This window comes from Euprymna scolopes, chromosome 5 (genome assembly GCF_053919585.1).
Source record: "Euprymna scolopes isolate OS-2025 chromosome 5, ASM5391958v1, whole genome shotgun sequence".
In the NCBI taxonomy this organism is placed as follows: domain Eukaryota; kingdom Metazoa; phylum Mollusca; class Cephalopoda; order Sepiida; family Sepiolidae; genus Euprymna; species Euprymna scolopes.
In genome coordinates this window covers 80,964,387-80,991,480 of record NC_136486.1, presented here as the reverse complement: position 1 = coordinate 80,991,480, position 27,094 = coordinate 80,964,387, and the positions used below count along the sequence as shown (strand labels likewise).

The 27,094-nt window shown below is 32.9% G+C and overlaps 1 protein-coding gene across 4 annotated transcripts in view; it reads right to left on the bottom strand.

The window, feature by feature from the left end:
• The window catches only part of LOC145276885 (CCR4-NOT transcription complex subunit 11-like), a 100,123-nt gene that overhangs the window by 28,178 nt on the left and 44,851 nt on the right, over positions 1-27,094 (bottom strand). For all 4 annotated transcript variants that reach the window (XM_080128312.1, XM_080128314.1, XM_080128313.1 and 1 more), the window contains 4 exons: positions 6,517-6,633; positions 4,957-5,010; positions 4,752-4,867; positions 3,559-3,712 (listed from right to left, as the gene is read on the bottom strand). In XM_080128312.1, the coding sequence (XP_079984438.1) occupies positions 3,559-3,712; positions 4,752-4,867; positions 4,957-5,010; positions 6,517-6,633 (441 nt within the window). The remainder of the gene's footprint in view (positions 1-3,558; positions 3,713-4,751; positions 4,868-4,956; positions 5,011-6,516; positions 6,634-27,094) is intronic.

Sequence of the window (27,094 nt, the reverse complement as noted above, 5' to 3'; positions counted from 1 at the left end):
GAATGTTTTGGAACCATATGCAAAGGAGATGGCCAAGTATTAGATGAGGGAAAATAATCTCTAGTGGGAGAATGTGATTAAATTCAACTTTCAACACTTTAAACTCCTTGGGAAAGAGATGATATCGGCATGAAAAACAATAGCAGCAATGATTTTTCTCAAAATTCAAATTATGTTTTTATAATCAGAAATAATAATTAATTCAGTAATTAATGAGTAATAATTAATAAGGGTCTTTAGTAGAAGCTATAGAAAATACAGGATGAAAAAAGCTTTCTAAAAGTTTTCATGCCAGATAATGATAGTTAAGTATTTGAACCTATTAGATTGCAGCTGTGTATATTCACCAAAGTTAAAATGGTGAAGCAAATCACCTAAGGTAATGTATGGTCTATCTGCACAATGAAAATTATTCTTAGTTTCAAGTCTAATGACTGAGAAACTTACCAAAAATACAAAAAACAGAAAATTTTGTAAAATGTTCAAAAATAGAAGCTGTTGATTTAAAATGAGCAAGAGAAGAAACTGAAACACTCCTCAAGCAAATAAAAATGCACAGAAATCAATGAGAATTACCACAATTTCTGTTACTGTGACGTCACTTGCTATTTGAACAAAACCATGTGAAACTGAACAGATTAGATAAACTTCATAAAGAATTTGAGTTTTTTTTCTAAATTAGTTCACGCTTTAATTATTGAAAACAAGGAAGATAATGAGACTGAAATGAATGATGTTGATGTTCAATTATATTTATGACAAAAGTTGATTAAAGATTTCCTGAATTTGGCTTCATTACTCTTAAAATGAGATTACAAGATAACCTTGTCTATGTAAATGATATTCCAATGTCTTCTCTCGTAGATAAAAAAAAAGGAATCATAGACCACAACTCCAAGTGAAGCAGACTCATCAGAAAATGATACCGACTTTCCACCACAACTGCAAACAAGTAATAAACACTCAGTTTCAAATCCTCTAACTTGTACGTAATTGCTATGAATCTGAGAAGGACTATTAGACACATTATTAGAAGAAACATTAAATTTGTAAAAGACTGAGAATACTCCACTAATACTCAGTAAAAGACTGAGAATACTCCACATACTTTCTTGCATGGATAATTGGTGCAAATAAAAGCGTTAGATAAAAAAATAGATAGTAGACATATCTGCAACTGTCCACTGAAAGTTATTCTCCATGGATGTGCTGAAGAGTCTGGTGATCCCCTGGTGCAATCAAGTGGCTGCTGGCAAACCCTGAGTGTGGCAGCAGGACTTGGTGCCGGCCCGCAAATTCAGAGAGACCCAGGCTTGGCTTCAGAAGGAGTGCGATGACTTTGCACCCTTCTTTCACTGATCCTCCCCCGACTTAAAATTGATCATACGTCAAGAACATCACCAACATAACTTCCCACAACACCAAAGCCAGCCTGATTGCCACCATCCGCCGAGTATTCGCCGAGCTCCTGCCGGCGCTTGTGGAAAAGGCATGCTCCCAGTCCCAGACCTGTATCGAGGCGGTGATTGAGGCTGAAGGTGGCTACATTGAATAGATGTCAGCTCTATTACATAATCAAGTTAGCTGAATTGATTTTTCAATAAAAGTTTTAAAATTAAGCTGTAGTGTTGCTTTCTTAAGGGCAATAAATTTATCGTTCCACCCTGTATATGCAGTGAAATTACTGGAAACCATGTTGTAAAAGATAATGATAATGAGAATAATGGTTGGTTGGTTGTTTTTGCTTTACGGCATATCAACCCTTTTCAGGTTATTTAATGCCGAATCCAAAGATTTTGAAGAAAATTTTTTTTAATAGAATATATTTGTTGTTTTCACGTTGGTTTCTATTTAACCCATAGTTGAGACCCTAACAGGTACTACCACTCCGGGTCAGAGTGGACCTGGGAGCAATGGTAATTAAAGGGTGGCTCTACACTCCCCAAAACCCACAAGCTGAGGCCTCACCACTGGATATAGTTTAAGGTCATATCCAGGACCCCCATTAAGGGACTTTTACCCACTGTAGGGGGGCAGTCGGCGTATTCTAATGCCCCACCGACAGGGCCGAGAATAATGATTTAGTGTTATAACTAGTAATAAGTTTTAAATAAGACAATATATGATCTTGTTTATTTACTAAACTTTTTGATTTACAATAAACTGCCATAAATGATCATTTCATTTTGGTTATAACTTGTGTTCTTATTTATATATAGATTAAAGAATATAGAACTCAAAGAAATATGAACTGCATTTCTTTTGAATAAAAGTTGACAATTATTGTAAATTTGAGTGAAAGAATCAACTTGGAAATTACATAAAATTAAAAATATATTCCAGATTAAAATGATGTCTCTACACACCACAAATGGACCTTACTTCTTCATATTGTATGAAGTATTCCTAAAGTCAAGTTTTCAGAATGTTAACTCAAAATCTATTTATCTAACCAAGCTGAAATTTTGCATGGTGGTTGCTATTATTGAGCAACAGATCTATGCATTAAATTAGAAAAAATTGGAAGTTAAAAAAATTTTAAACCTTGATTGAACTTTTCAAAGTCATTTCAACTATATTGACTATATTGATTTCAATTTAGGCGAAATAGTTAGTCTCTACAATGAGTTTTAAGTTAGACCATGACTGATATTTTGATCAAGTTTATTGATGATTGATCAAGTGATGTGGACACTATGATCTTATTTACTAAAATTTTATCTAGGCTGTACACAAATAAACAAACATAGTTACAAACTTGACCGAAAATATAACCTCTTTGGCAGAGGTAAGAACATAACACTAATTTTGTGCAATTAATAATATTGGAAAAATATAACTGCTTCCATATGAGAAATATCAAAATTTATCAAAAAATCTCTTAAGTTATGCATATAAAATATTGAAGCAGTATGAAAGAAAATGTCTTGAAAAAAACTTTTTCTGTAAATATTCTTGACTCTGAAACATACAATAGACATTAACTTGAGTATCTATATATTAAATGATAAAACTTGTACTAAACTATGTGTGTATATTTATAAGTTTCATGCTCTATTTGAATAATTATTGGTCATCTTTAAATATAGCTGTTATTCTCACTAATACATTTACGCTTGTGAAAAAAATATCATGTTCAAGAGTCTATTAACATTCATCTACCAATATTTTTCTTTCACTCCCAACCAATGTCACAGAATCAAAAATTGAGAGTGATTTTGACCTTTGGGTCAATAAGCTAAAAAGTGAGTTTTGTTGCTTCATCTTGCCTAGCCCAAGTAGTGGTTATAGTGGCTAATGGCGAGACAGGCAACTTGACATTTAAAAATTGACTGTTGATAAAAAATAGGAAAAGGTTTGGTGAATGTGCCTCCTACACCAAAGTGTTTGGATCAGACAACATATCAAACACTCTGCAACTGAGAATGTGCTAGAAAATAGATTGTAATTATGTAACTGCTACTAACCTCTAAAAATCATGAATTTTGGAGACTAAACGAACTTACGGATTATTGTATAGTTATAAATAAGAAATTCTTTATAAGTAAATCATTTTACCTCATCTTCAGCAATATGAAGGGGTGGAGCTAATCTGATGAATTCTGGTCGTATACAGTTCTCAACGGGCGCATTTGGTCCAGTTAAGAGAGCTTCCATTGTTTGTCTTTGAACATCTTCATTGACGAGGCCAGCTTTTCCAAATTGTTCAAAGCTAAACAAAAAATCAGATTAGAATAAATAGAATTTAGTTATCTATAAATGACACATTTTAGAATAGCATTTATGAACATTGATGAATGTCATTGCTTCTTTAATATTTGAATCGATTTCAAAATAGAATTAGAAATTCAGATCAAAAAAACAATATTTGTTTTTAACACAACATTTTTAAAATCTACTATCTTCTTATTTTCAATATTTTAGCTAAATCAAATTTTTTCTCATTTTTAGTCTTGCATTATATTTACAAATAGAATTTTTAAAACATTTTATTACTAAAAAATAAATTCATCCAGATTAATAAAAAAAATTGAACAAATAGGCTTACATTTCAAAAGAAGAATGAAATGTTTCTATGCAATAAATAATGAAAATATTACATTGATACAAATAATTATCAAATTTTATCAGGAATTGAATACAAAATCATATCTAAGAAATTCCAACCAAGACCAAACAGCCAGTTTCTGCGAGTGTCATTGTCATTGCTCATTGAGTCATTTTGCATGCTTTGAATGATTCTCTTGATCAAGACAAAGAATAAAACAAAACTCAATCCCTTTGATTTCTGAAATTTTGACACATCAATCTGAGATCGATCCCATTCGTTAGAAAAGTCGTGTTGAGTAACTGATTGAGATTGTCGGGTTGAAAGTGAGCGAGAATCAATTTAGTCTGTTCAGAGTTACTGACAGTCATTTTGGATAGCAGTTAAGGCAAACAGAAGTAGATGCAGTGGAGATCAAATCTGTTGTTTATGCCAACAAATATAAAACCAGTCCCATCACTTCCTCCTCCACATAAAAGTGTTAAGGGAAATAACAAGTCATCAATATTTTTAATCCACTCTTTCTTTTGTTTCTATGCAAGTTGTGACTCCATGATATCTAACAGAACACAGTTGTAACAATGATGGCACAATTAGAGAGTTATAAATCACATGTAATTTCAATAATCATATGTGGAATGAATGTGAACTGGTTCAGTTGAACATACATGTTCAACTGAGTAAAAGAAAGCAATGCACTTACCTTGTTGGTTTATTATCCCGATCAGAAAATATAGAAGGCATTGAAGATTTGCTGATAGCTGGAAATTCAGATTGTTTCTCCATTAATGTTAATTCCAGTGGTTTCATATCAACAGTCTGAAATCATAAAAGTTATGAATAAAAACATTTAAATTGTATTTCTGATTATAAAAACATCAATCGAATGATGTAAAAGTTTGTTTTACCTGTGCATTGCTGACATCCATTTGGATAACTTGTAAAGGTGTTTTTTTGAACATCTGTAAAAGCAAAAAAAAAAAAAATATTTAAGTCATAAAAATAAAACTGTTGGTGAAATGAGATTCAAATTCTATCTTTTCATTTAATCAAATAATATGTACATAAATTAGTTTGTTTTAGTTTTTATGCTATTTAATGCTGACTTTGTTTATTTGGGTAAAATGATTTCATGTTTAAGGTTCTTAATATTTCCGAGCATTTATCAGATTCAATCATGTATATTTGCAGATTAAATTCTTTTATATGTGTATATTTTGTGAGTATACAGTTTGTAATTGATTTATTCCATTTAGTCCATAAAACAGTTTGATTTGGTCTATTGGACTTAGAAATATTAAATTTTGAAGTATAAAACAACCATTTTCAAAAAGACACTATACGTTCCATGCTGAGTCCTTCGTAATAACTTAATTGTGGTATCTTGGTTGCATGGGAGCAAAATCAACATGTTCTAACTAAAATGTCTCACCGTGTATAACAAATCACACACAATATTAGCTTTGTTTGCTCAAGTAGGCCCTGTCTGCAGGAGTCACAAATGCCCTCCCCCCGCCAAAAAAAAAAAAAAAACTGGGCTGCGGGTAGCGACCCTCATTTATACCCCCCCCCCCATACCAAATCATAAAAGTCACAGAGCAAGGCCAGAAATGTCTTCCCACCCACCAAAAAAACTGGGCAGTGGGTGGCAACCCATGATGATGTAGGATAGGATCCTGGTGGCTAGCTATTCAGCCATTTCAGGCCCTTACTTTGGCTAGATGAGAGATCAGAGAGGCCTGATCGATCAATCAGTTGGTCATGTCATGTTCTAGTATTTATAAGTTTATTCACAACTGTGTTTTATTCAATCTGATTCTTCAAAATGCAAGACCTTATTTTTTTCCCCTAAATAGATACTAGAAAGCGTTGACAACAAAGATTACCAATCAAAGAAGTAATGTTTTTTTCTGGAAGTAATGTCTTTCTTGGAATGGTGTTTTCAGAGAGCAATGCTTCCTTCTTTCAGTAACATTCCCTTCAAGAAGAAATGTTTCCACTTTCACTGTGAAATTTCTTTCTAAGAGTAATATATTCTATGAATATAAATAGTTACCTATGAAATTATTTGACAACTTTATTCCAAACAACACGAAACTTTAGGTTTATGGTTTGAGGGATTGTCAGAATCTTTTCTCAGCTTATATGTGAATGTTTTCAAGGAGTAATTTTTAAAAGAGTAATGTATTCTAAGAGCAATGTATTCTATGAATATAATTATCCTACCTCTCAAATTATATTTAACAACTTTATTTGGCATTAAAAAAACTTATAAATGGTTCATACAACGTAATACAAACCTGCTCAAGCAGGAATGAATGCGTGGCTTTTGTCAATATGGAATCAGGAGAGCACAGCCTGCTCCCTTCATGACTATTTTCATTCTCCTAAATCAGAAATTTGAATAGATGTTTAATAAAGACTAAAAAATGTGTATTCTTTTTACAAAAATAAAAATGATACTTAACCTCTTTAACAGGATTAGTAAAGAGCTGACATAAGAAATAGCGTTCAGATGTTGAAATTGGGTGAATTGCCCAATGAAGATCTTGTTGAACAGTTTCTTGATTTTCTGTAGGTGGTTTCTGAAAAGAAAAAACAAAAACATATCAGCATTGTTCACTCCAAAATGTCAACAGCATAAATGCATATATAAACATTAGTTCACTTATGCAATTCTATATAAAAAGAAAATTATATATATATATAGATAGATATATATATAATTTTCTTTTTATATAGAATTAGTTCACTTATGCAATTTTATATAAAATTATAGATTAATTCACTTATGCAATTCTATATAAAAATAAAATTATATATATATATATCTATATATATATATATATCGGGTTTTTTTTATATTCAAAAGTAATGGACTAATGAATTCAACGAGGTTGTTAAATAGTGCTCAATAAAAAGAGCTGATAATACTTGTTTATTGTTATATAAACATGCTCACATCCCACTGCTACAAATAGCCACTTGTTTCAATCAAACAACAGGTATCATCAGGCAGCGACTTGACTATTCAAAAGTTCAATGAATAATGGATTTTTATTTTAGGTAGGAACTCTTTAAAAGTTGGAGTAAAAAAACTTAAAACACAGAACTTTAATTATAAGATGTAAAGATGGAGGGGCAATTTAAATAAAGTTAAAAGATTATAATGGAGAGAGAGTGATTAAGAAGAGAAAAAAAAGAAATAGAGAAAGAAAATAAATAGAGAGAAAAAAATATTAATCGCATAGAATTGTCTTTATCTTGAGCATTGAGTATTTATAAGAAAGCCTCCTGAGCATTACTAAATCCAAGATCCCTCCTCTAGAAGAGAAATTCTTTTATTTTTTTCACTTTTGGATTACTAGTATTGAACACTTTTGAATATGTCTCCCGGGCAACACCAACAACCAACAGAGAAGTTCTTTATCCTGAGAAACAGTGTGTTTAAATACACATGCTTACTTCTTGCTAACAGTAAATGATCCAAGAATGAATCTTTTTCAAATTTGCACTAATTCAAAAATTGTAGCCTTCATATAATCCCCACTCTCCTTAATGGTTTACTTCTACTTGTATAGTTGCCATTCCTCAAAGGCAGCATACATACCGCAGATTTAACCAAAATAAGTCCAGTACAAACAAACAAAAGTTTATAGAGGCTGGAAGTAATTGTAAGAAAGAAATAGCTACAGCTAAGAGAGAATATACCGAAACCACCTGAAAAAGAATCGAAGCACAGAAATTAGGACCCTGTTTCTGGAAAATCTATAACAGTGTAATAAATAATGGGCAATCAACAATTCCCCCACTATCCAACAATCATGAGGTTGTTTGCATGGTAACCGAGAAGGCTAACAAACTCCACACTGGACCCAGCAAACCATTCCCTCCCTGACTTTCCTTTGCACACAGACACCACACTAGATGATCTGAAAATCACCCCTTCTCAGGTATCATAAAAACCTAGATACCTCAAAAGCATGTGGACGTAATCGCATCCCGTCTGTATTATTAAAAAATGCTCCGCTGAGGTTGCTTACGTCCTTTCTAAACTTTAAAACAAATGCCTAAATGAATCATGCTTTCCTGACTGCTGGAAAACTGCTTCTATTGTACCAGTTTACAAGAATTCTGGCAAACGAACTGACCCATTAAATAATTGCCCCATTAGCCTCCTCCCTCTTTTCACCAAGATATTTGAGTCCATAATTAATCAACCTTACAGTTGTTAAACTTCTGCTCGACCATCAATATTAAGGCAAGTCCGTTCTACTGCAGATATCCTAACTGTAATCTCTGAACATATATACCATGCACTGGATAAGGAAGGGGAGGGGAGGATAGTAGCCCTAGATATATCTAAGACTTTTGACAGGGTATGGCACGATGGTCTTCTCAGTAAAATCAGATCATACGGTATCACTTGATAAATACTTAACATAATTAAATCCTTCTTAAATAAGGGAAGAATCCAGGTTGTCATCGATGGTTGTACATCTAAAGGATATGATATAAATGCGGGTGTACCTCAGGGGTCTATCCTTGGACATTTATTATTCCTAATATTCATAAAGACCTCCCTGATAAAATTGTCTCCGAGATATTTGCTGATGACACCATGTTCTATAACAGGCAGGAGGGAAATGTAAATGAACACATATGGTGGATGCTCAGACTAACTACAAGCCCTAGTACACTCTCGACGTAAATACCCCAGACAAACTGAACAAGCAGCAAAATCTCACCCTCACACAGTAGAGATCCCTTGAGATAAGAAAGCCTCCTACTCTTATAGTTTCTAGCAGAACTGTTAGACTTTGGAACTCTCTTCTGGGTTCCTGCTTTCCCAACTGTACTGACATGCAGAAGTTCAAGTGTAATGAGAACAGACATCTTGCTGCTCAACTCCCTACATAATATATCTGCAACTTATGTCCCCAATAGTAACCCCCTACAACAAAGTAGCACAGTGCCTTGTTTGGGGTGAAAATGGAATTAAAAAAAAAAATTTTCAATAGATTATTTAAGCATGGCCGGTAAATTGTAACAGCTTTGTTTTTATTTGTTTAATATCAACTTAGCAAGTGTTTATTTCAATATAGTCCGTAAACTGCAAAAGTTATTTGTGTAACAATGACAACCGTTTTTATGTTTTCAAATTTGTTGCTGATTACTCTTGTAGTTTGAAGAATGAATAAAAAAAATATTAAAATGTAAAGGATGTTGAGAGCTGAGATTGAAACTTCAGTCGATTATCCAACCAACTGAGCTAAGCGCAACAATCACACTTAAAAACATTGGAAATTAATATATTTATTAGAAAAATGTTATGTAAAAAAATGTATTCATGCACAGACAAAACATATGATGAAGATAGGATTAAATTTGCCCCACCCCCAGCAGATTCTGCAGCATTTCTACCTCAAGGAATAAATCATTTTTTCTAAATTTTAAATATTATTCATCCAAAGCAATGGAGATGAACAAAATATAAACTTTATGGGTCTTTGGTTACTATTTTTTTTATTTTAAGCTGAACAACATATGCACATACAAACCGGCAGGAAAAAAGAAAAAAGTAAAAGAGTGAACCATTTACTCTTTATGGATTATCTCAAACTCTATGCAAAGACAGAAAAACAGCTTGTCTCCCTGATAGAAACTGTAAAACCTTTCACAGAGGATGTCTGCATGGTGTTTGGATTTGATAAATGTGCCAAATGCACAATAATAAAAGAAAAAAAGATGACATCTGAACATTTTTGGTTCAATGACAGCTTTATTGAAGATCTACAAGAGGATGCCACATATAAGTACATAGAGGTATAGAGGAAAACGTAACTGTGGAGCATGAAAAAATAAAACATAGAACAAGAATACACAACACGCCTTAAAAAGATACTCAAATCCGAATGAAGCTCCAAAAACAAAATAACTGCCATAAATCAGCTTGCAATCCCTGTCATGGTTTTGGTATTACTGACTGGCCTCAATACAATATCAATAGGCTAGATACAAAGAGCTGAACGGGAGAAGATAACAAAATATTAGGACCTAAAAATGATCTAAAAACAACATGGTCTCTGAAAGAAATAAACATTATACTGGGTGTGAAAGAAGCAACTTAACTAATAAAAAAAAGAATCTTCATAAATACTTAGAAGCAATTCCTGGAAGACCAAGATGTAACAAAATACAGATAGCAGCCATAAAAAGAACAGCATCTACTCTTACAAGAGCCCTCGAATATAAATTTAAATCATAATAGAATCAAGTCTTAACTCCAGGAAGAAGCACCTTGATCTCTTAAAACTTAAGAAAAATAAAAAAAGAAGGGAACTTTTGCCTCTTAGATGATGACATTTTATTAAAACCTTAATCTATTATCTAAACCCAAATGTAAATTTACCAAAAACTCTATGCAAAGACAGAAAAACAAGTTTATCTAAACCCAAATGTAAATTAACAAAAATTAAGCAGACTTCACAAACTGATAAAAGTTCATTATTGGATTTTAATTATAAGGTGAAGCTCGAATGATTCAAACTTGAGATAGATAACGCCAAAACATCCCCACATGAATATGGGAGGGGAGATTATCTTCAAACAGCGTCCTGAATTGATAATTGAGCACTGGACTTATACTAAGTAGATATTAATAAGTCCCTCGTACCTATTCCTCCCCCCTTTTTTTTAAAATGGAGAGTAGATAATGCAGTGGATGTGTTATCGGCAGCTCCAGTAACTCTCGCTTCTCCTTTTTTGTCCCTCAGTCCTCAGTACAATGAGTTATTTTTCTGACAAAGGGTGAAGAAAAAGCTGCTTCTCAGGTCAGTAGTACTTAGTGAACAGTAGTCTGAGATGTCGGAAATTTTTCTGTCTCTATGTCTATCCTTGTGGCCATGTCACTAGTAAGGGTGTTGGAAGTGAAGGTTTCGTCTGGGCTGACGTTATCCGGCTGATAGTCAGGGACCCGAACCTTAGATTAACCACTAAGGAGGCTGTCCTATCAGCAGGTGCAAAGTATTGGGGCTGCTGTATTGCCATTTGGTGAATGGATTCTGGACCATGCAGTAGTCTCTGGTAGGGCCTCTCAATGCCATACTAGTGGGTAATTGTTATGGCTTTACCTTATCATGTGCTACATAAAAAAAAAAAATTTTCCTGTCCTTTTCTCTCTTACTTTCCCTCTCTATCCTGCTCTAACCAAGTATGCCGACTTGTTCCACAAATCCCAAAACCTCAACATGAAATATCTCCAGAAAAAAACTCGAATAAACCTAGAACCCCATCTTCCAACATAGACCCCTACTACCATGTCTCCTTCTCCAACGTCAGGTGTCCACGTTCCAACCTTCCAAAGGTTGAAACCCAATTACAGGAGACGAAACAGGACATATTCTTTTTAAGCAAAACTGGAATAGGGCCAATCACTTCCCTAGATGAGTTCATAATTAACCGATACTCTAACTTAACATCTAAATCTGACCCCCAAGACCGCCATGGGTATGGAATATGTGCCTACATTAAAGATGGCTTCCCATGTAGCAGGGATATCTCTAGAGAAGATCCTAATTTACCTTATGTGTGCTTCCGGGTTGCACTTGCTTACACCACTGCATTTATATTTGCCCTCTATTGGCCTCATAACAGCGGAGTTACAATCTTTAAGAGTATATCTGAGAAAATAGACCACATTCTGTCTGCACATCCCTCGGCTAACATTCACATCTGTGGTGGCTTCAACATCCATGACGTGGAATGGCTGACTCACTCAAATAAAACAGATGATGAGGGGAGGTTCTGTCATGATTTTGCCATTGCTTATGACCTCACTCAGATTGTTCGCAAGCCCACCCATGTGTCCGATACTACAGGTCAGTATGCAAGCCTTCTAGACCTTTTTCTCTCAACTTCCCCTGAGCTATGTTCATGTTCCGTTCTTTCTCCTCTAGGATCCTCCGACCACTCCGTCGTATCAGTTAAGATAAAAATGAAATGTAATAAGTCCCCAGACATACCCCTCCACCGTACTATATACTCCATGGCTGACTGGGATAGCTTCCGTACATTCATATCTGATCTACCTCTGCATTCCATGTTTAAAAATGATGTGTCCTCTATAGTATCAGACCTGATCGAATAGCTAATTGTAGGCATAGACTGATTCATACGATCGAAAAAATTCCAACAAAAACCTAACAGCCAGCCATGGTTCTCCCCAGAATGTGCTGCTGTCATCATCCACAGAAATCACTTTTTCCATAACTACCAACGTAATAGATGCACTGAGACTAAAGCTGCTTTCAGGAACGCCAGAAACCACTGTAAAAGAGTAATAAAAAATGCAAGAGTGCTATATGCTCAGTCCATTAAATCCAAAGTAGCTGATCAGTGGCTTGGTTTCCAACAGTTCTGGCAAATAGCAAACAGGATCTTGAACAGAAGTGTGCGTTCTATCCCAACTATCATCAATGGACCTGAGGTCATCTCGTCAGCATCAGACAAACTATTTGCCAAGAACTTTGCAGCTAATTCTACCCTATGTGACGAAGGCCATCAACTCCCCATATTTCCTCCTATAACACAGAACATGTAGCATACAAATATCTGTGCATAAGGTCGCCAAGCTAATCAAGAACCTTGATTCCAGTAAAGCAACTGGCCCTGACGGCATCCCAATTATAGTGTTAAAAAAGCTTCAACCAGAACTTGCTCCCATACTTACAAAACTGTTTAAGCGTTGCCTTAAGGAGAAGTGCTTTCCAACACCCTGGAAAATCTTATCAGTATGCCCTGTATTTAAGAATTCAGGTGATAAGTCATCTCCCTCTCAGTACAGACCAATAAGTCTCCTGTGTGTCATGAGTAAGTTGCTGGAATTCATATTAAATAGAGAAGTAGTCAACCACCTCAGCAGAAATAACCTTCTTAGTTACACGCAATATGGTTTCCGTTCTGCAAGATCTACCGCAGATGTGCTAACAGCTATATCTCATAGGATTAGTGAATCTCTTGACAAAGGCTTCCTTTCTAGGGCAATTGCTCTTGACATATCAAAGGCCTTCAATAGGGTATGGCATAAAGGCCTACTTCACAAGATTTCCAGCTACGGTATAACTGGAAATGTTTTCTCTATCATTAAATCATTTCTCTCTGATAGGCTCATAAGAGTAGTGGTCGATGGACAAAAATCAGAAGCCTGCAGTATTAATGCTGGAGTTTCTCAGGGGTCCATCCTGGGCCCAACTCTTTTCCTGATCTACATCAATGATCTCCCTAATCACATACTTAAATCATTCGTTGACACCTATGCTGATGACATAACCATCTACGGTAACACATCAAAGGCTGTAAATGACAAAGTTCTCTCTGATTCTCTCTCCTCTGATCTCGAGCGCGTGGTTCAGTGGGGGAAGACGTGACTGGTTACCTTTAATGCATCTAAAACCAAGCTCCTATCTTTACATCATCAACGCTCTGATCCCCATCTGGCATCAATTGAAATGGATGGCTCGTGTAGGAGAAGCCCCATGTTTTGACAAGCTTCTGGGTTTGTCCTTTACTCCTGATCTGAAATGGAACATGTACATCAAGTCTGTTGCCAAGGTCGCTGGAAAGATGGTGGGATCCTTCTACTGCTCCAGAAGATATCCCACTAATGATGCAATTCTCTATCTATATAAAAGCCAAGTACGTCCAAGGATGGAGTACTGCTGCCACATCTTAACAGGAGCTGCTAAAAACAGCCAATCCTGCCTTGACAGAGTACAAAATGAACTTTGTGGCTTAGTGGGGATGCCCTTTTCTCTTCCCTGCAACCTCTCTCCCACAGAAGAGACATTGCGAGCCTATCTTTGTTTTATCGTTATTTCCATGGCAGGTGCTCGTCTGAGCTCCAATCTCTAGTCCCCCCCTCGCCAATCTTTTACGAAAAACATCTGTCTAGCTGAAACCACTGTCAAATATTTTCCCCACTCTTTATCTGTGCCTAAATCAAAACGTAGATTCCATGAACAAATCTTCTTTCTTAGAACTGCATGCCTGTGGAACTCTGTTCCGTCTGCCTGCTTCCCACCTGACTACAACCTGGATGTCTTCAAATCCAACGTAAACAAATTCCTGATAAACCGTCCCCTTAAGTAGACACTTATTAAATCCTCACACTAACGTACTGTACATGCAATAACCCATATCCCTGAGTGCCTTCAGGGCCTTGATAAGTGGTGATCACCTTGTAAAAAAAAGAAAAAAAAAAAATGACATGGTAAGTATTTTTTAATAGGATTTGCATTTAAAACTTCATTCTTATTCATATTTATTGTAGTTTATAACAAAAATATAGTTACTAAAATGTCTAGCAGCCCGGCTTTGCTCGGGCTCTATTTACTGTACATAACTTTATGTGCACATATATATATATATATATATATATATATATATATATATATATATATAAATAAAAATTACAATAAGTTTACCAAGGTAATCAAAATTGGTAAACTTAAAATATATTATAAATATTAAAGAGTTAATATTTACAAGTAAAGTAATCTCAACCAGATGTAAAAGCTCAATAAAACCGAAAAGGAAATAGAGCTTATAATATGAACAAATGATTAATAAAACATGTTAAAAGACATCTTGAAAAAGAGTTAAAAACATATTTAATTTTAAATAGGAAGCACAAGATAAGTGGATAGTCCTTAATCTGCGGAGTTTCGAAAAAATACTCTCCTTCTCATCAGAGGGCAGGAATTAGCAAAATGCGGGATCGGATTTTGCATGTAAAAGTATTTAGTGAAACTACAAGTAAGTCACAGATCTTACTTGGTTAAAAAAAGAGTGAGGAAGGGGAGTAGGAGGTAAAAGAAAAATGATAAAAAGATTTCACATGAATGGATAGTCCGGTGAAGGGTAAAAAATCCAAGAATGGTAAAATCCAAACACGGTAGAATTAAAAATTTCCAATCCAACAGGTAAGTTCCAAATGGTCCAAAATGCAGAATTCCTTGGAAAAAATCACAAATGGAATGAGTTCCAAATCATTAAAAGAAAAGTTCAAATGTGCACAGAAAAAGCACTGGAGAGAATATTTAAAACACGTCTGCCAAGGCTGGAGGAATCAAGTAAATTAAGGTTAAAAAAAAAAAACAAAAAAAAAACAGAAAGACGGTGAAAGTTTTAATTTGAAAAGCAAGGTCAAACTGACTCAGACAAAAAGCACGAAAGCTAGCTTTAATAATTAGGTCAACTTAAATATGCACGTGAAAGTCCCAGAGAAACAACTAAATGGCTAAGTTTATGAAATGGAGCGTCTATTATATATAAAAAAAAAAAAAAAAATGAAAATAAATAAATTAAAAATTAAAAATTAAAAAGTTAAAATTTTTTTTAAAAACCTATATATACATATATACACACACACACACACACACACACACACATATATATATATTTCTTGAAAAAGGATTTCGGCCTCAACAGAAAGATGTTCAACAAAATGTTTAACCATAAAATTTACCAAAAACTATTAATATTAAACTATAAAAAGAAAGATACTAGAATTTAAGCAAAAAATATTTTATTTCAACTCAATCAGATGTGCCTTATGCACTAATAAAAATGCAATTGGCATTTTGTTGAACTTTTTAAGATTTTAAATATTTATAAATTTTCTCATTATAAAAAACGATTATTATATTGATTATAATTTTTTGACAGAAGAAATAAAATGAATATAAAACATTAGAAGAACAATGCAAAATTATCCAATTATATCAATAAATATTAGTAAATTGTGTAAATAAATCTTGAAAAAAAAATGATTATTTAGTAAATTGATTTTAATTTATTGTTCATTTAAAAAAATATTCAAATATTTTAAATCACTTAATTGTCAGCACATTTTTTCATTATCAAAAAAGATTATTGGATTATTTTTAATTTGCAAAATAAAAACCGGCAATGAAAAAATCGTAAATCAGCAAAAATTAATAAATTGTTTCATTATAAAAAAATATTTATATACTACAGATATAATCTATGTTTAATTAATTTTAATCAAGTAAAACAAATATTTTCTTATCAATAGCATTGAAATAAAACAATCGTTTTTGTTATGATAGAATTTAATGAATTCGCTGATTCTGGATGTTTTAACTGTACTTCTATCTTTCCAAATTAAAATTAATCTAATAAATGTATTATTATGACAAACTTTATTGATAATCTAGTGACTTTAGATTTATCTTATGATTTAAAAATTTGTCTTCTAATGTTTTTTATGCAATTCATTTTATTTCTTCTGTCAAAAAATTATAATCAATATAATAATCGTTTTTTATAATGAGAAAATTTATAAATATTTAAAATCTTAAAAAGTTCAACAAAATGCCAATTGCATTTTTATTAGTGCATAAGGCACATCTGATTGAGTTGAAATAAAATATTTTTTGCTTAAATTCTAGTACCTTTCTTTTTATAGTTTAATATTAATAGTTTTTGGTAAATTTTATGGTTAAACATTTTGTTGAACATCTTTCTGTTGAGGCCGAAATCCTTTTTCAAGAAAATACCTAACTTTTTAAAATTCTATTCATCAACAACGTAAGCAACAATAAAAACAATAGAATTATATTTATTAATTAATAGAACATGCTAATGATCACAGGAAAAGTATTACATAAAAAATTTTTACAGAAATTTGTTTTAAATTCTGAATTTAAGTGATTCATAAAAGTGCTATCGTTCGCCTGCAGGGATACAGTTATAGCCCCATACCACGCTGATTGGGAGGTTAGCACTCAAGTTTTTGCTATTTCGATTGGATATATGGTCTGATTTTTCTCAATTATTTGTTTCTTTTATATTTTTCAAAAGAAATGCCAATATTGATGGACGACATTTTGGAATGAAAATTAAAATTATATGAAATATTGGTGTCACTGATAATATTTCACTTGTTATTATTCTAAATAATGCAAGTAAAATGCCCAAATCGACTTTCATAAAAGTGAAGAATATCTGGTTTTACAATGAAATTTCTGCAAAAAAAATTTATTGAAATATATAATTTCGGAATTAATTCATTGAGGATCGTAATTTTAAAATAAAAATCTATTTGTTTGAACACACACATATTCCATTGCAGTAGAAAAATTCTATTTCTAGTGGCTTTTTGCAAATGCTCAGTATTTTGTTGACAATATTTGCGAATTGAAGAGTCAGTTTTGAGATAAATTTTGAATTGCTTGAGTGTAAATAAAATTGTTGTTTTTTTTAACTCTAGTATCTTCCTTTTTAGAGTGTAATACTGATCAATAGTTTTCAGTAAAATAATTTTCCGGTTAAAATTTTATATTACATTTATCTCTTGAAGCAAAAATCGTGTCTCCAGTTTAGTTATGATTCATAACAGTGCTATTGTTCGCCTGCAGAGTAACAGTTACAGCCCCATGCCATGCCTAGGTGATGGTTGAATTTTAAAAGCGAAAACCACCACTATTTATTTCTATTGAATATATGACCTTGTTTTTATCAAATGTTTGCTTCCTTTATATTTTTTCAAAAAAAATGCCAACAATATTGGACATTTTGGAAGGAAAATTGACATTATTAGAAAAGTTAGTGTCACTGACAATATTCCACTTAATATTATTTCTAACAATGCAAGTATAATGCCCAAAATCGACTCTATTCAAAGTGTGCAGAATAGCTGTTTTTACTTTGAAATTTGTTCCAAAAATATTTTGTTTTTTTGTACTGAAATTCATAATTTCAGCATTAATTTGCCGAGGATTATAATTTTCAAACATAAATCTATTTATTTGAACACACAAATATTTCATTGCAGTAGGAAACGTTCTAGTGACATTTTCCAAGTGCTCAGTATTTTGCTGACATTTTATACAATGTTTGAGCACTGAAGCATCAGTTTTGAGCAAACTTTTAAATTGCTGTCGACCATCAGTAGGATGAAGTTGAATAACTAATCTCTGTGGTATTCCAGCAATCTGCAAGGTTTGGAACCCACAGCCAACTTTAAAGGTGCAATTACATTCACTATCTTGTAGTCTTTGGCAGTTTTGTTTGTGTATTCTAAGACATTTCATCACTTTACTTTCTTCAAAAGTGAATAATTGTTTGGCACTGTCAGGGCACTTGTTTATCAAAAATTCCCAAAATGCAATAGCACATTCTTGTTGGCCACTATTAAAAACGCCTCCGATTGATTCTCTAAGATCAGCAACACTGTGAGTGCCAGGGACAAGCAATCTTTTTAATTGCTGAATTGGCAAATCAATGTTTGGAATGCTTTTAATGATGTTAGACAACAAAGGAAGGTGGTAAATTGTCTGAACAATACTGTTAGCAAAACAAGCATTTCTTTCATTGATCAATTTGAGGTCCAAATTATTTTGAGAAATTGAATTGTCTATTTTCAGCCATTTTCTATTTGGACTATTATGTTTTTGCTTCAAATCATGATCTATAACGATTGTTTTTTTTCGTTTATAAGTCTGTTTGTACAATGACAAACTTTGAGGCATAACAGAACAAGTAGGAAGCGGTGGCAAATCAACCCTGTCTCTTTTGGCCCTCAATCTATTATATTCAGTCCATGCACTTTTGTTACACGTGGTCAATTTATGAGGGTCAAGTTCAATCTAATAGACATTGCACAGCTTTCTAGCACGTGACAAAGCTACATAGGCCATTCCATCTGAAAAGACATCAGATCCCAAGTCAACAATGATACCATCGACTGAAATACCTTGGGTTTTGTGGACAGTTAAAGCATAGCTGAGTGACAAAGGTATTTGAGATCTAGTCACAAAGAGTCCAGGAGAAAGTTCATAGTCAGCTTGCACAAATTCAACATTGACTGCATATGATCAAATTTTACAGTCACAGCAACAACTTTGCCATCTTTCATTTGTATTTCAGTGACTGTACCCATTGTACCATTGCAAAGTCCTTTTTCAATATCAATATTTCGACGCAACATGCATCTAGCACCAATTCCAATTTTAAGCACAGTTTCAAGTCCAGCTGTGTCAGAAATCTTTTTAAGTTTAGAAGTTTTTGGTGTCTGTTTTGATTTTTTTTTTTGTTACGGTTTTTTGTCTTAAGTTGGAATCAGTTGCTGAAATTTCAATGATATGAATATTATTTTTTTTCAACATTTTATAATTCACTTCCTCAGCAGATTCATTTGTGGGTACAATGCAAATAATATGCATTTTCTTTTGCAAATTTTGCAAAAGATCAGTAACTTGATCAATATTTGCTTTTTGTTTAGGATTGATTCGATGCCTTTTCAAGATCTCAATATCCTAATCAGTTGGTGACCCAAGTCTTATTCTGTTAAGAATATTAACAAAGTTTTCATTGTCATGTTTTTGTCGCACATTTATGGTCAATTCATCATAATCGAAATATGACCACAAATTTATACCAGCAATTCCCAAATTTGATTTTCTAGCATCTTGAATAGATATTTTGGAAAATACAGGTTTTTCATTAACAGGTGGAAGCTGAAATAAATCACCAAATGCAACAATTGACATGTTTGCAAATGGATACACTTGTTTCCTAATATCACCAAAAACATCTTGCAAACGTTGGTGAATAAATGCTAATTGCAAGTGACTAACCATGCTTATTTCATCAATAATGAATAATCTCGCATATCCAAGCATGGTTCTCAAACTTTTTATTTTATCCTTTGATAATGGTTCATATTTAGGTGTAGAACCATGCTGCACATTTAGTTGAAAGACTCTATGGCATGTAGATCCTTTCAAAATGTAAGCACTGACACCAGTAGGAGCACAAATAACTACACTGGGTCCATTGATGGCAGGATATGTGAGAGTAATTTTATCTGCCAGTGCATTGATCAGAAAAGATTTGCCCACATCCACAAAACCATTAATAAATTTGAGAATTTGTGGACAATCGTCACAATTGCACCTGTGAATAGGGTTTTCCTCATTCCAATGAAGATTTTGTTGCTCAAGTTTGGAAATAATTTCATTATAAATTTCTTTTTGAATGAAATTCAATTTTTGCTCATTTTCTAAAACTTGAACTTCAGTGACATGTCTGATTTGAGGCATATTCAAATCAGCTTCATTTTTATCTGCCTCTTTAGCCATATTAGGATCGCAATCAATTTGATCATCATCAGCGTTATTTTCATTTTCATAATTTTTAGATTTTTGCTCTATTTTTTTGCTTATTTCAATAGCATCTTTAATTTTTTTCTTAATACTTTCATAATTTGTCATTTCAGACAAATATGGAGCATTTTGATGTAATGATTGCTCATATGATTTACAGATTACAAATTGGCATATTTTGTTGTAACATAAACCTCAGTGTGAAATTCATTTTCATTTGAAAAGGATTCATTGTAAAGGTCAGAAATAGTAGCATCCCTGCTAACCTGGTAAATTAACTCACTATATATTGACCAGTCCCCTTCAAGTATTGCGATGTCATATTTGTTAAGCCATGTTCCAATCGACAATAATCAATATATTTTTCTGATCACTGTTCTCAGATGTTGCGAGTGTGGTGACAAGAGTTTCAGCAGGGCCAGCTTGTCCGTGCAATCACTTTGGCCACAGCAATAAATTCTATCAGAATGCATACCTTTGCAACTTTGGAAACTATCCAATTTCTTCCTCATTTGAGCAATTGTCAAATTCGGACTCAAATCAGACAAATTGTTATGCAATCTTTTAGCATATTCCAATTTCTGAGCCGAGTCTGGACAGCCATCTTCGATTCTACACAGACGAGTCATTGATATTCTGTAGTCACTGTTATTAATTTGATTTTCATTGTGTCGATGAAAATTAGCATCTTTGCTTGACATTTCGAATTTGCAAGTAAATTTAGATGCTTTTTTTCTATGTTTATTTTTATATTTGTTATAATATGCTTTTGTACAAATTTTTTCTCTATTTTTTTTTATAATACTGGGCCATTTTCGCATGCATTTTTTCTCTATTTTTATTGAAATATTTTTTATTTGACTCTTTTTGCTTTTTTTTATAAGTATCATTATTTACCGCTTTGAGTTTTTTTTTTTATAATTCTGAACTCTTTGTTTTATTTTATCTTTATTTTTTCAATAATATTCAGCTTTTCTAGCTTTTTCAGCAATTTTATCATATACTTTTTTATTGCCATCATTCATAATATATTCTTGACAGGCCACAAAATCACCGCAATACCACATTTACTCCAGGGGGGGGGGTACTACGTAAGTCCCAGGAGTCCTACGTAAGTCCCTTATAGTAAAAATGTTGGTGCTCATGCACTAATTGTAACACGCTATTATTTTCTTAATAATATAAAAGAAAGTAAGAATTTTATTGACACAGTATTTGTAAACAAACAACAACAAAAAAAATAGTACGCTTACGTGTTGAAAATAATGCAAGAAAATGTTACATGTAATATTTTACACAAATACTGAACAGTAGCCCTCCCCTCTCTGTCTGTCTGTCTGTCTCCCTCCCTCTCTCTCTGTGTTGCTGTTATTATGGTAGTACGAATAGTGGTTTGTTTACGTTGTAGTGGAAAATATATCTTGCATTATTTACAAAAAGTTGTAAATAATGCAAGAAAATGTTACAGCCAGTTACAAAATTAAAAATGATAATAATATATTCATAATATATTCTTGACAGGCCACAAAATCACCGCAATACCACATTCACTCCAGGGGGGGGGTCCTACGTAAGTCCCTTATAGTAAAAATGTTGGTGCGCATGCACTAATTGTAACACGCTATTATTTTCTTAATAATATAAAAGAAAGTAAGAATTTTATTGACACAGTATTTGTAAACAAACAACAACAAAAAAAATAGTACGCTTACGTGTTGAAAATAATGCAAGAAAATGTTACATGTAATATTTTACACAAATACTGAACAGTAGCCCTCACCTCTCTGTCTGTCTGTCTGTCTGTCTCTCTCCCTGTGTTGCTGTTATTATGGTAGTACGAATAGTGGTTTGTTTACGTTGTAGTGGAAAATATATCTTGCATTATTTACAAAAAGTTGTAAATAATGCAAGAAAATGTTACAGCCAGTTACAAAATTAAAAATGATAATAATATATTCATAATATATTCTTGACAGGCCACAAAATCACCAGTAGTAATGTAACGGATAATCAAAAATAGGGGAAAAATCAGTTATGTAATATTTTACACAAATACTGAACAGTAGCCCCCCTCTCTGTCTGTCTGTCTGTCTCTCTCTCTCTCTCCCTCCCTCTCTCTCTGTGTTGCTGTTATTATGGTAGTACGAATAGTGGTTTGTTTACGTTGTCGTGGAAAACTCTGATGAAACTAAAATCCGGCAATTTTTATTTTTTTAATAACGGTATTAGTATCAAAATATCTGAAAATGATATCTTAAACTAAACAGAAGAATGTCAAGGTAATTATTGTACTATTTCAGAAAATGTTCAATAAGTATGTCTCAAGTAAATTAATTTTTTATTTTTTCTACCGGTACCCTACGCTGGATTACACAATAGTAGTCTCTAAGTAACATTTTGTTTGTCTCGCAGTTACTTGCGAGACTAATATATAGAGAGAGAGAGAAAATAAAAAAGAAACAAACCGTATTATGTGTTCACCAAACTCGTGTTTCATTCTGGGACTTTCACGTGCATATTTAAGTTGACCTAATTATTAAAGCTAACTTTCGCACTTTTTGTCTGGGTCAGTTTGACCTTGCTTTTCAAATTTAAACTTTCACCGTCTTTCTGTTTTTTTTTTTTTTTGTTGTTTTTAAACCTTAATTTACTTGATTCCTCCAGCCTTGGCAGATGTGTTTTAAATATTCTCTCCAGTGCTTTTTCTGTGCACATTTGAACTTTTCTTTTAATGATTTGGAACTCATTCCATTTGTGATTTTTTCCAAGGAATTCTACCTTTTGGATCATTTTGGACCATTTGGGACTTACCTGTTGGATTGGAAATTTTTAATTCTACCGTGTTTGGATTTTACCATTCTTGGATTTTCTACCCTTCACCGGACTATCCATTCATGTGAAATCTTTTTATCATTTTTCTTTTACCTCCTACTCCCCTTACCTCACTCTTTTTTTTTAACCAAGTAAGATCTGTGACTTACTTGTAGTTTCACTAAATACTTTTACATGCAAAATCCGATCCCGCATTTTGCTAATTCCTGCCCTCTGATGAGAAGGAGAGTATTTCTTCGAAACTCTGCCGATTAAGGACTATCCACTTGCTTCCTTTTTAAAATTAAATATGTTTTTAACTCTTTTTAAAGACGTCTTTTAACATGCTTTATTAATCATTTGTTCATATATATATATATATATATATGAAATAAAATGGAGGTGGAAGGACCTGGATACTCAACGTTTCGCCCGATTTATGCGGGCTTCTTCAAGAGGGATGGTCATTGACAAGCCCGCATAAATCGGGCGAAACGTTGAGTATCCAGGTCCTTCCACCTCCATTTTATTTCATATCGTCGGATTTAATCCAGCTCAACAATCATATATATATATATATATATATACATATTAAAAAGTTTGACTCATGTCCAGGTAATCTACATCTAAAATTTCAAGTGTTTAGACCCAAAATTGGCAGAGAAGTTTGGTAGAATCTGCAAAGGTCAACTCTATCAGCTTTGACCTCTTGGCAGTCGAAGTTTCACCCCAAAACTGATTAAAAAGTTTGCTGCATGTCTGAATACCCTTTATGTAAAATTTCAAATATTTAGATCCAAAATTTGCTGAATAGTTTGCTAGAGACTGCAAAAATAAAATCTTTGGAACTTTGACTCCTTGGCAGTCAAATTTTCAGCTAAGAACCGATTAAAAAACTTGCCCTATGTCTGAATACACTTTATGTAAAATTTTAAATGTTTAGACCAAAAATTGACTGAGTGATTAGTAGAGACCGCAGAGGTCAATTTTTTCAAAACTTTGACCCCAATTTTGACGCCTTAACATTTATTGTTTTAGGCACAAATCAAATTAAAAAGTTTGATCCATGTTCAAGTAACCTACATCTAAAATTTCAAGTGTTTAGACCCAAAATTGGCAGACGAGTTTGGTAGAGTTTCCAAAGGTCAAATTGTTGAACTTTGACCCCTTCACAGCCAAATTTCTGGCCGCAAAAAACCATTAAAAAGATTTCTCCAAATCTCAATACCCCTTATGTCAAATCTCGAGTCTGTAGACTGAAAATTGACAGAGTAGTTTGGTAAGGAAATGTACATGCACACAGACAATTTCACTTTTATAGATATACTAGCAGTTCAGCCCGGCTTTGCTCGGGCCCTATGTACTGTTCATAACTTTATGTGCATATGTACGTACATATTAAAAATTTTGACTCATGTCCAGGTAAATTATATCTAAAATTTCAAGTGTTTAGACCCAAAATTGGCAGAGGAGTTTGGTAGAGTCTGCAAAGGTCAACTCTTTCAACTTTGACCTCTTGGCTGTCAGATTTTCGCCCAAAAACTGATTAAAAAGTTTGCTGCATGTTATACCCTTTATGTAAAATTTCAAATGCTTAGATCCAAAATTTGCTGAATAGTTTGCTAGAGACTGCAAAAGTAAAATCTTTGGAACTTTGACTCCTTGGCAGTCAAATTTTCAGCTAAAAACCGATTAAAAAACTTGCCCTATGTCTGAATACACTTTATGTAAAATTTTAAATGTTTAGACCAAAAATTGATTGAGTAATTAGTAGTGACCGCAGAGGTCAATTTTTTTTTTTTAACTTTGACCCCAATTTTGATCCCTTAACATTTATTGTTTTAGGCACAAATCAAATTAAAAAGCTTGATCCATGTTCAAGTAACCTACATCTAAAATTTCAAGTGTTTAGACCTAAAATTGGCAGAGGAGTTTGGTAGAGTTTTTAAAGGTCAAATCGTTGAACTTTGACCCTTTCACAGCCAAATTTTTGGCTGAAAACTGATTAAAAAGATTTTCTCAAATCTCAATATCCCTTATGTCAAATCTCAAGTCTGTAGACTGAAAATTGGTAGAGTAGTTTGGTAAAGAAATGTGCACACACAAACAGATAATTTCACTTTTAAAGATATATTGATAGTCGTAAGTAATTTATTTTAAAAATGTACTTAACAATTTTTTAATTTTAAATTCCTTTATTTATGTTAAGGCTTTTCACTCATGAAACATTACGTTTTAATTGTTTAGTTTCTTTCACGGCATTGTTTACATAAAAAAGTTTGTTTTAACTTTTTCTAAACTGTTTCATTTTTACGACATGCCTCAGTTTATTATAAACACCCTAACCTTCCCATGTTAAAAAAAAACACGTCCTTCCATAAACCTCAAAAGCCGTTCTTAATATAGGGAGGCTGGGGGTGTTCATTCCGAAAGCCGTTTTAATATGGGGAAGTTAATGTGTTTATAATATGCTGGGGCGAGTCGTAAAATTAACGAAGTTGCTATCTATTATTTATTGCAAAGATTGCTTGAAATTTATTTATTTGACAAAAAAAAATTACATTTTGGTACTCTTTGGGCGTTGAGTTCCATAGCGACCAGCAGAAAAAAAAATAATAGTCGCTCCCTTAGTCCCCCACCCCACCCCGCACGTAACATCTTTTATTTACTGACGTTGCCGTAACTAAACGATTATTTGTCACATTTACAAACATTTATTTATTTTGAAAAAAAGTTTTACTTTTTATGAATATTAAAAGAAAAATGGGTACTCATGCAGAGAGTGATCCATGCTGAAATAATAATGTTATTATTTAAAAAGCCATTCTTAACATGGGGAGGGGAGGGTGTTTTGTACCTATTCTGTACTTTAACCTTGCAATTGAATAAAAAAACATATCATAAAACTTTAATTAAACGTGGAAATACGATTTAAAAAATAGCGCGGATCACTCTCTGCATTAGCACCGAAAAATGTTACTAAACATTTATTAATAATTTCTCACTTTTATTTCATTTGATTTTAAATTTCTTTTTAAATGACGACTTTTATCGACTTTTTTTTTTTTAATAGTATTTGCAGATGGGTATGTTGACAACAAATATCAGTTACATTTTGTAAATATCCGCCCCCCCTCCCAAATGGTGTTTATTCCGAAATCCGTTGTTAACATGGAGAGGTTGAGGGTGTTTATTCTCCATTTGTAGAGGTGGACCTAATGTAAAAAAAAAAAATAAATAAATAAATTAAAAAAAAAAACTAAATCATTCACTGATAACTTCTCACTTTTACAAACATTGTTTAATTTACATGTGCGGATAAACAAATTGTTGAATAGTGCGAAAACAAAACATTTTTGTAATAAACTTCAGGATAATTTTTGGGGTAAATATTTACATTTAGGTCCACCTCCACAATTTTCTTTTTTAAATGACGACTTTTATTGATAAATAAATTTACTTCTTCGCAACTTTTATTGATAAATAAATCTACTTCTCTGCAACGGGCACTGAACCCCTTTTTTTTTTTTTTTTTTTAATAGTATTTTCGGGTGGGTATGCTGACAACAAATATCAGTTAAATTTTGCAAATAGCCCCCCCCCTCCAAAAGTGGTGTTTATTCCGGAAGCTGTTCTTAAGATGAGGAGGTTGGGGGTGATTATAAGGTGGGCCTAATCTAAAAATAAAACAAAAAAAAAAAAGTTTTTAAAATAATTTCTCACTTTTACAAACATTTTTACATGCGCACATAAGCAACTATTTTTTTATTAACTTTTTTAAAAATTTTTATTTAAAAATTAGTAAATTTCAATGATAGAATAATAAATCATATATCATTAATATGTGTTTTTGGTTTTGTGTTGAATGAACCTTTTTTTTTTTCATTACAACAATAATGAACCAATTTAAATCTTCCGGCATGCGTTTAAGGGTTACGAAATTATCAATAAATCGTTTAGTTACTAAACCAACGACAGTAAATAAAAAAATGTTACATGTGCATGCATTAGCCTTGACTAGGGGCTAAGGGAGCGACCATTAAAT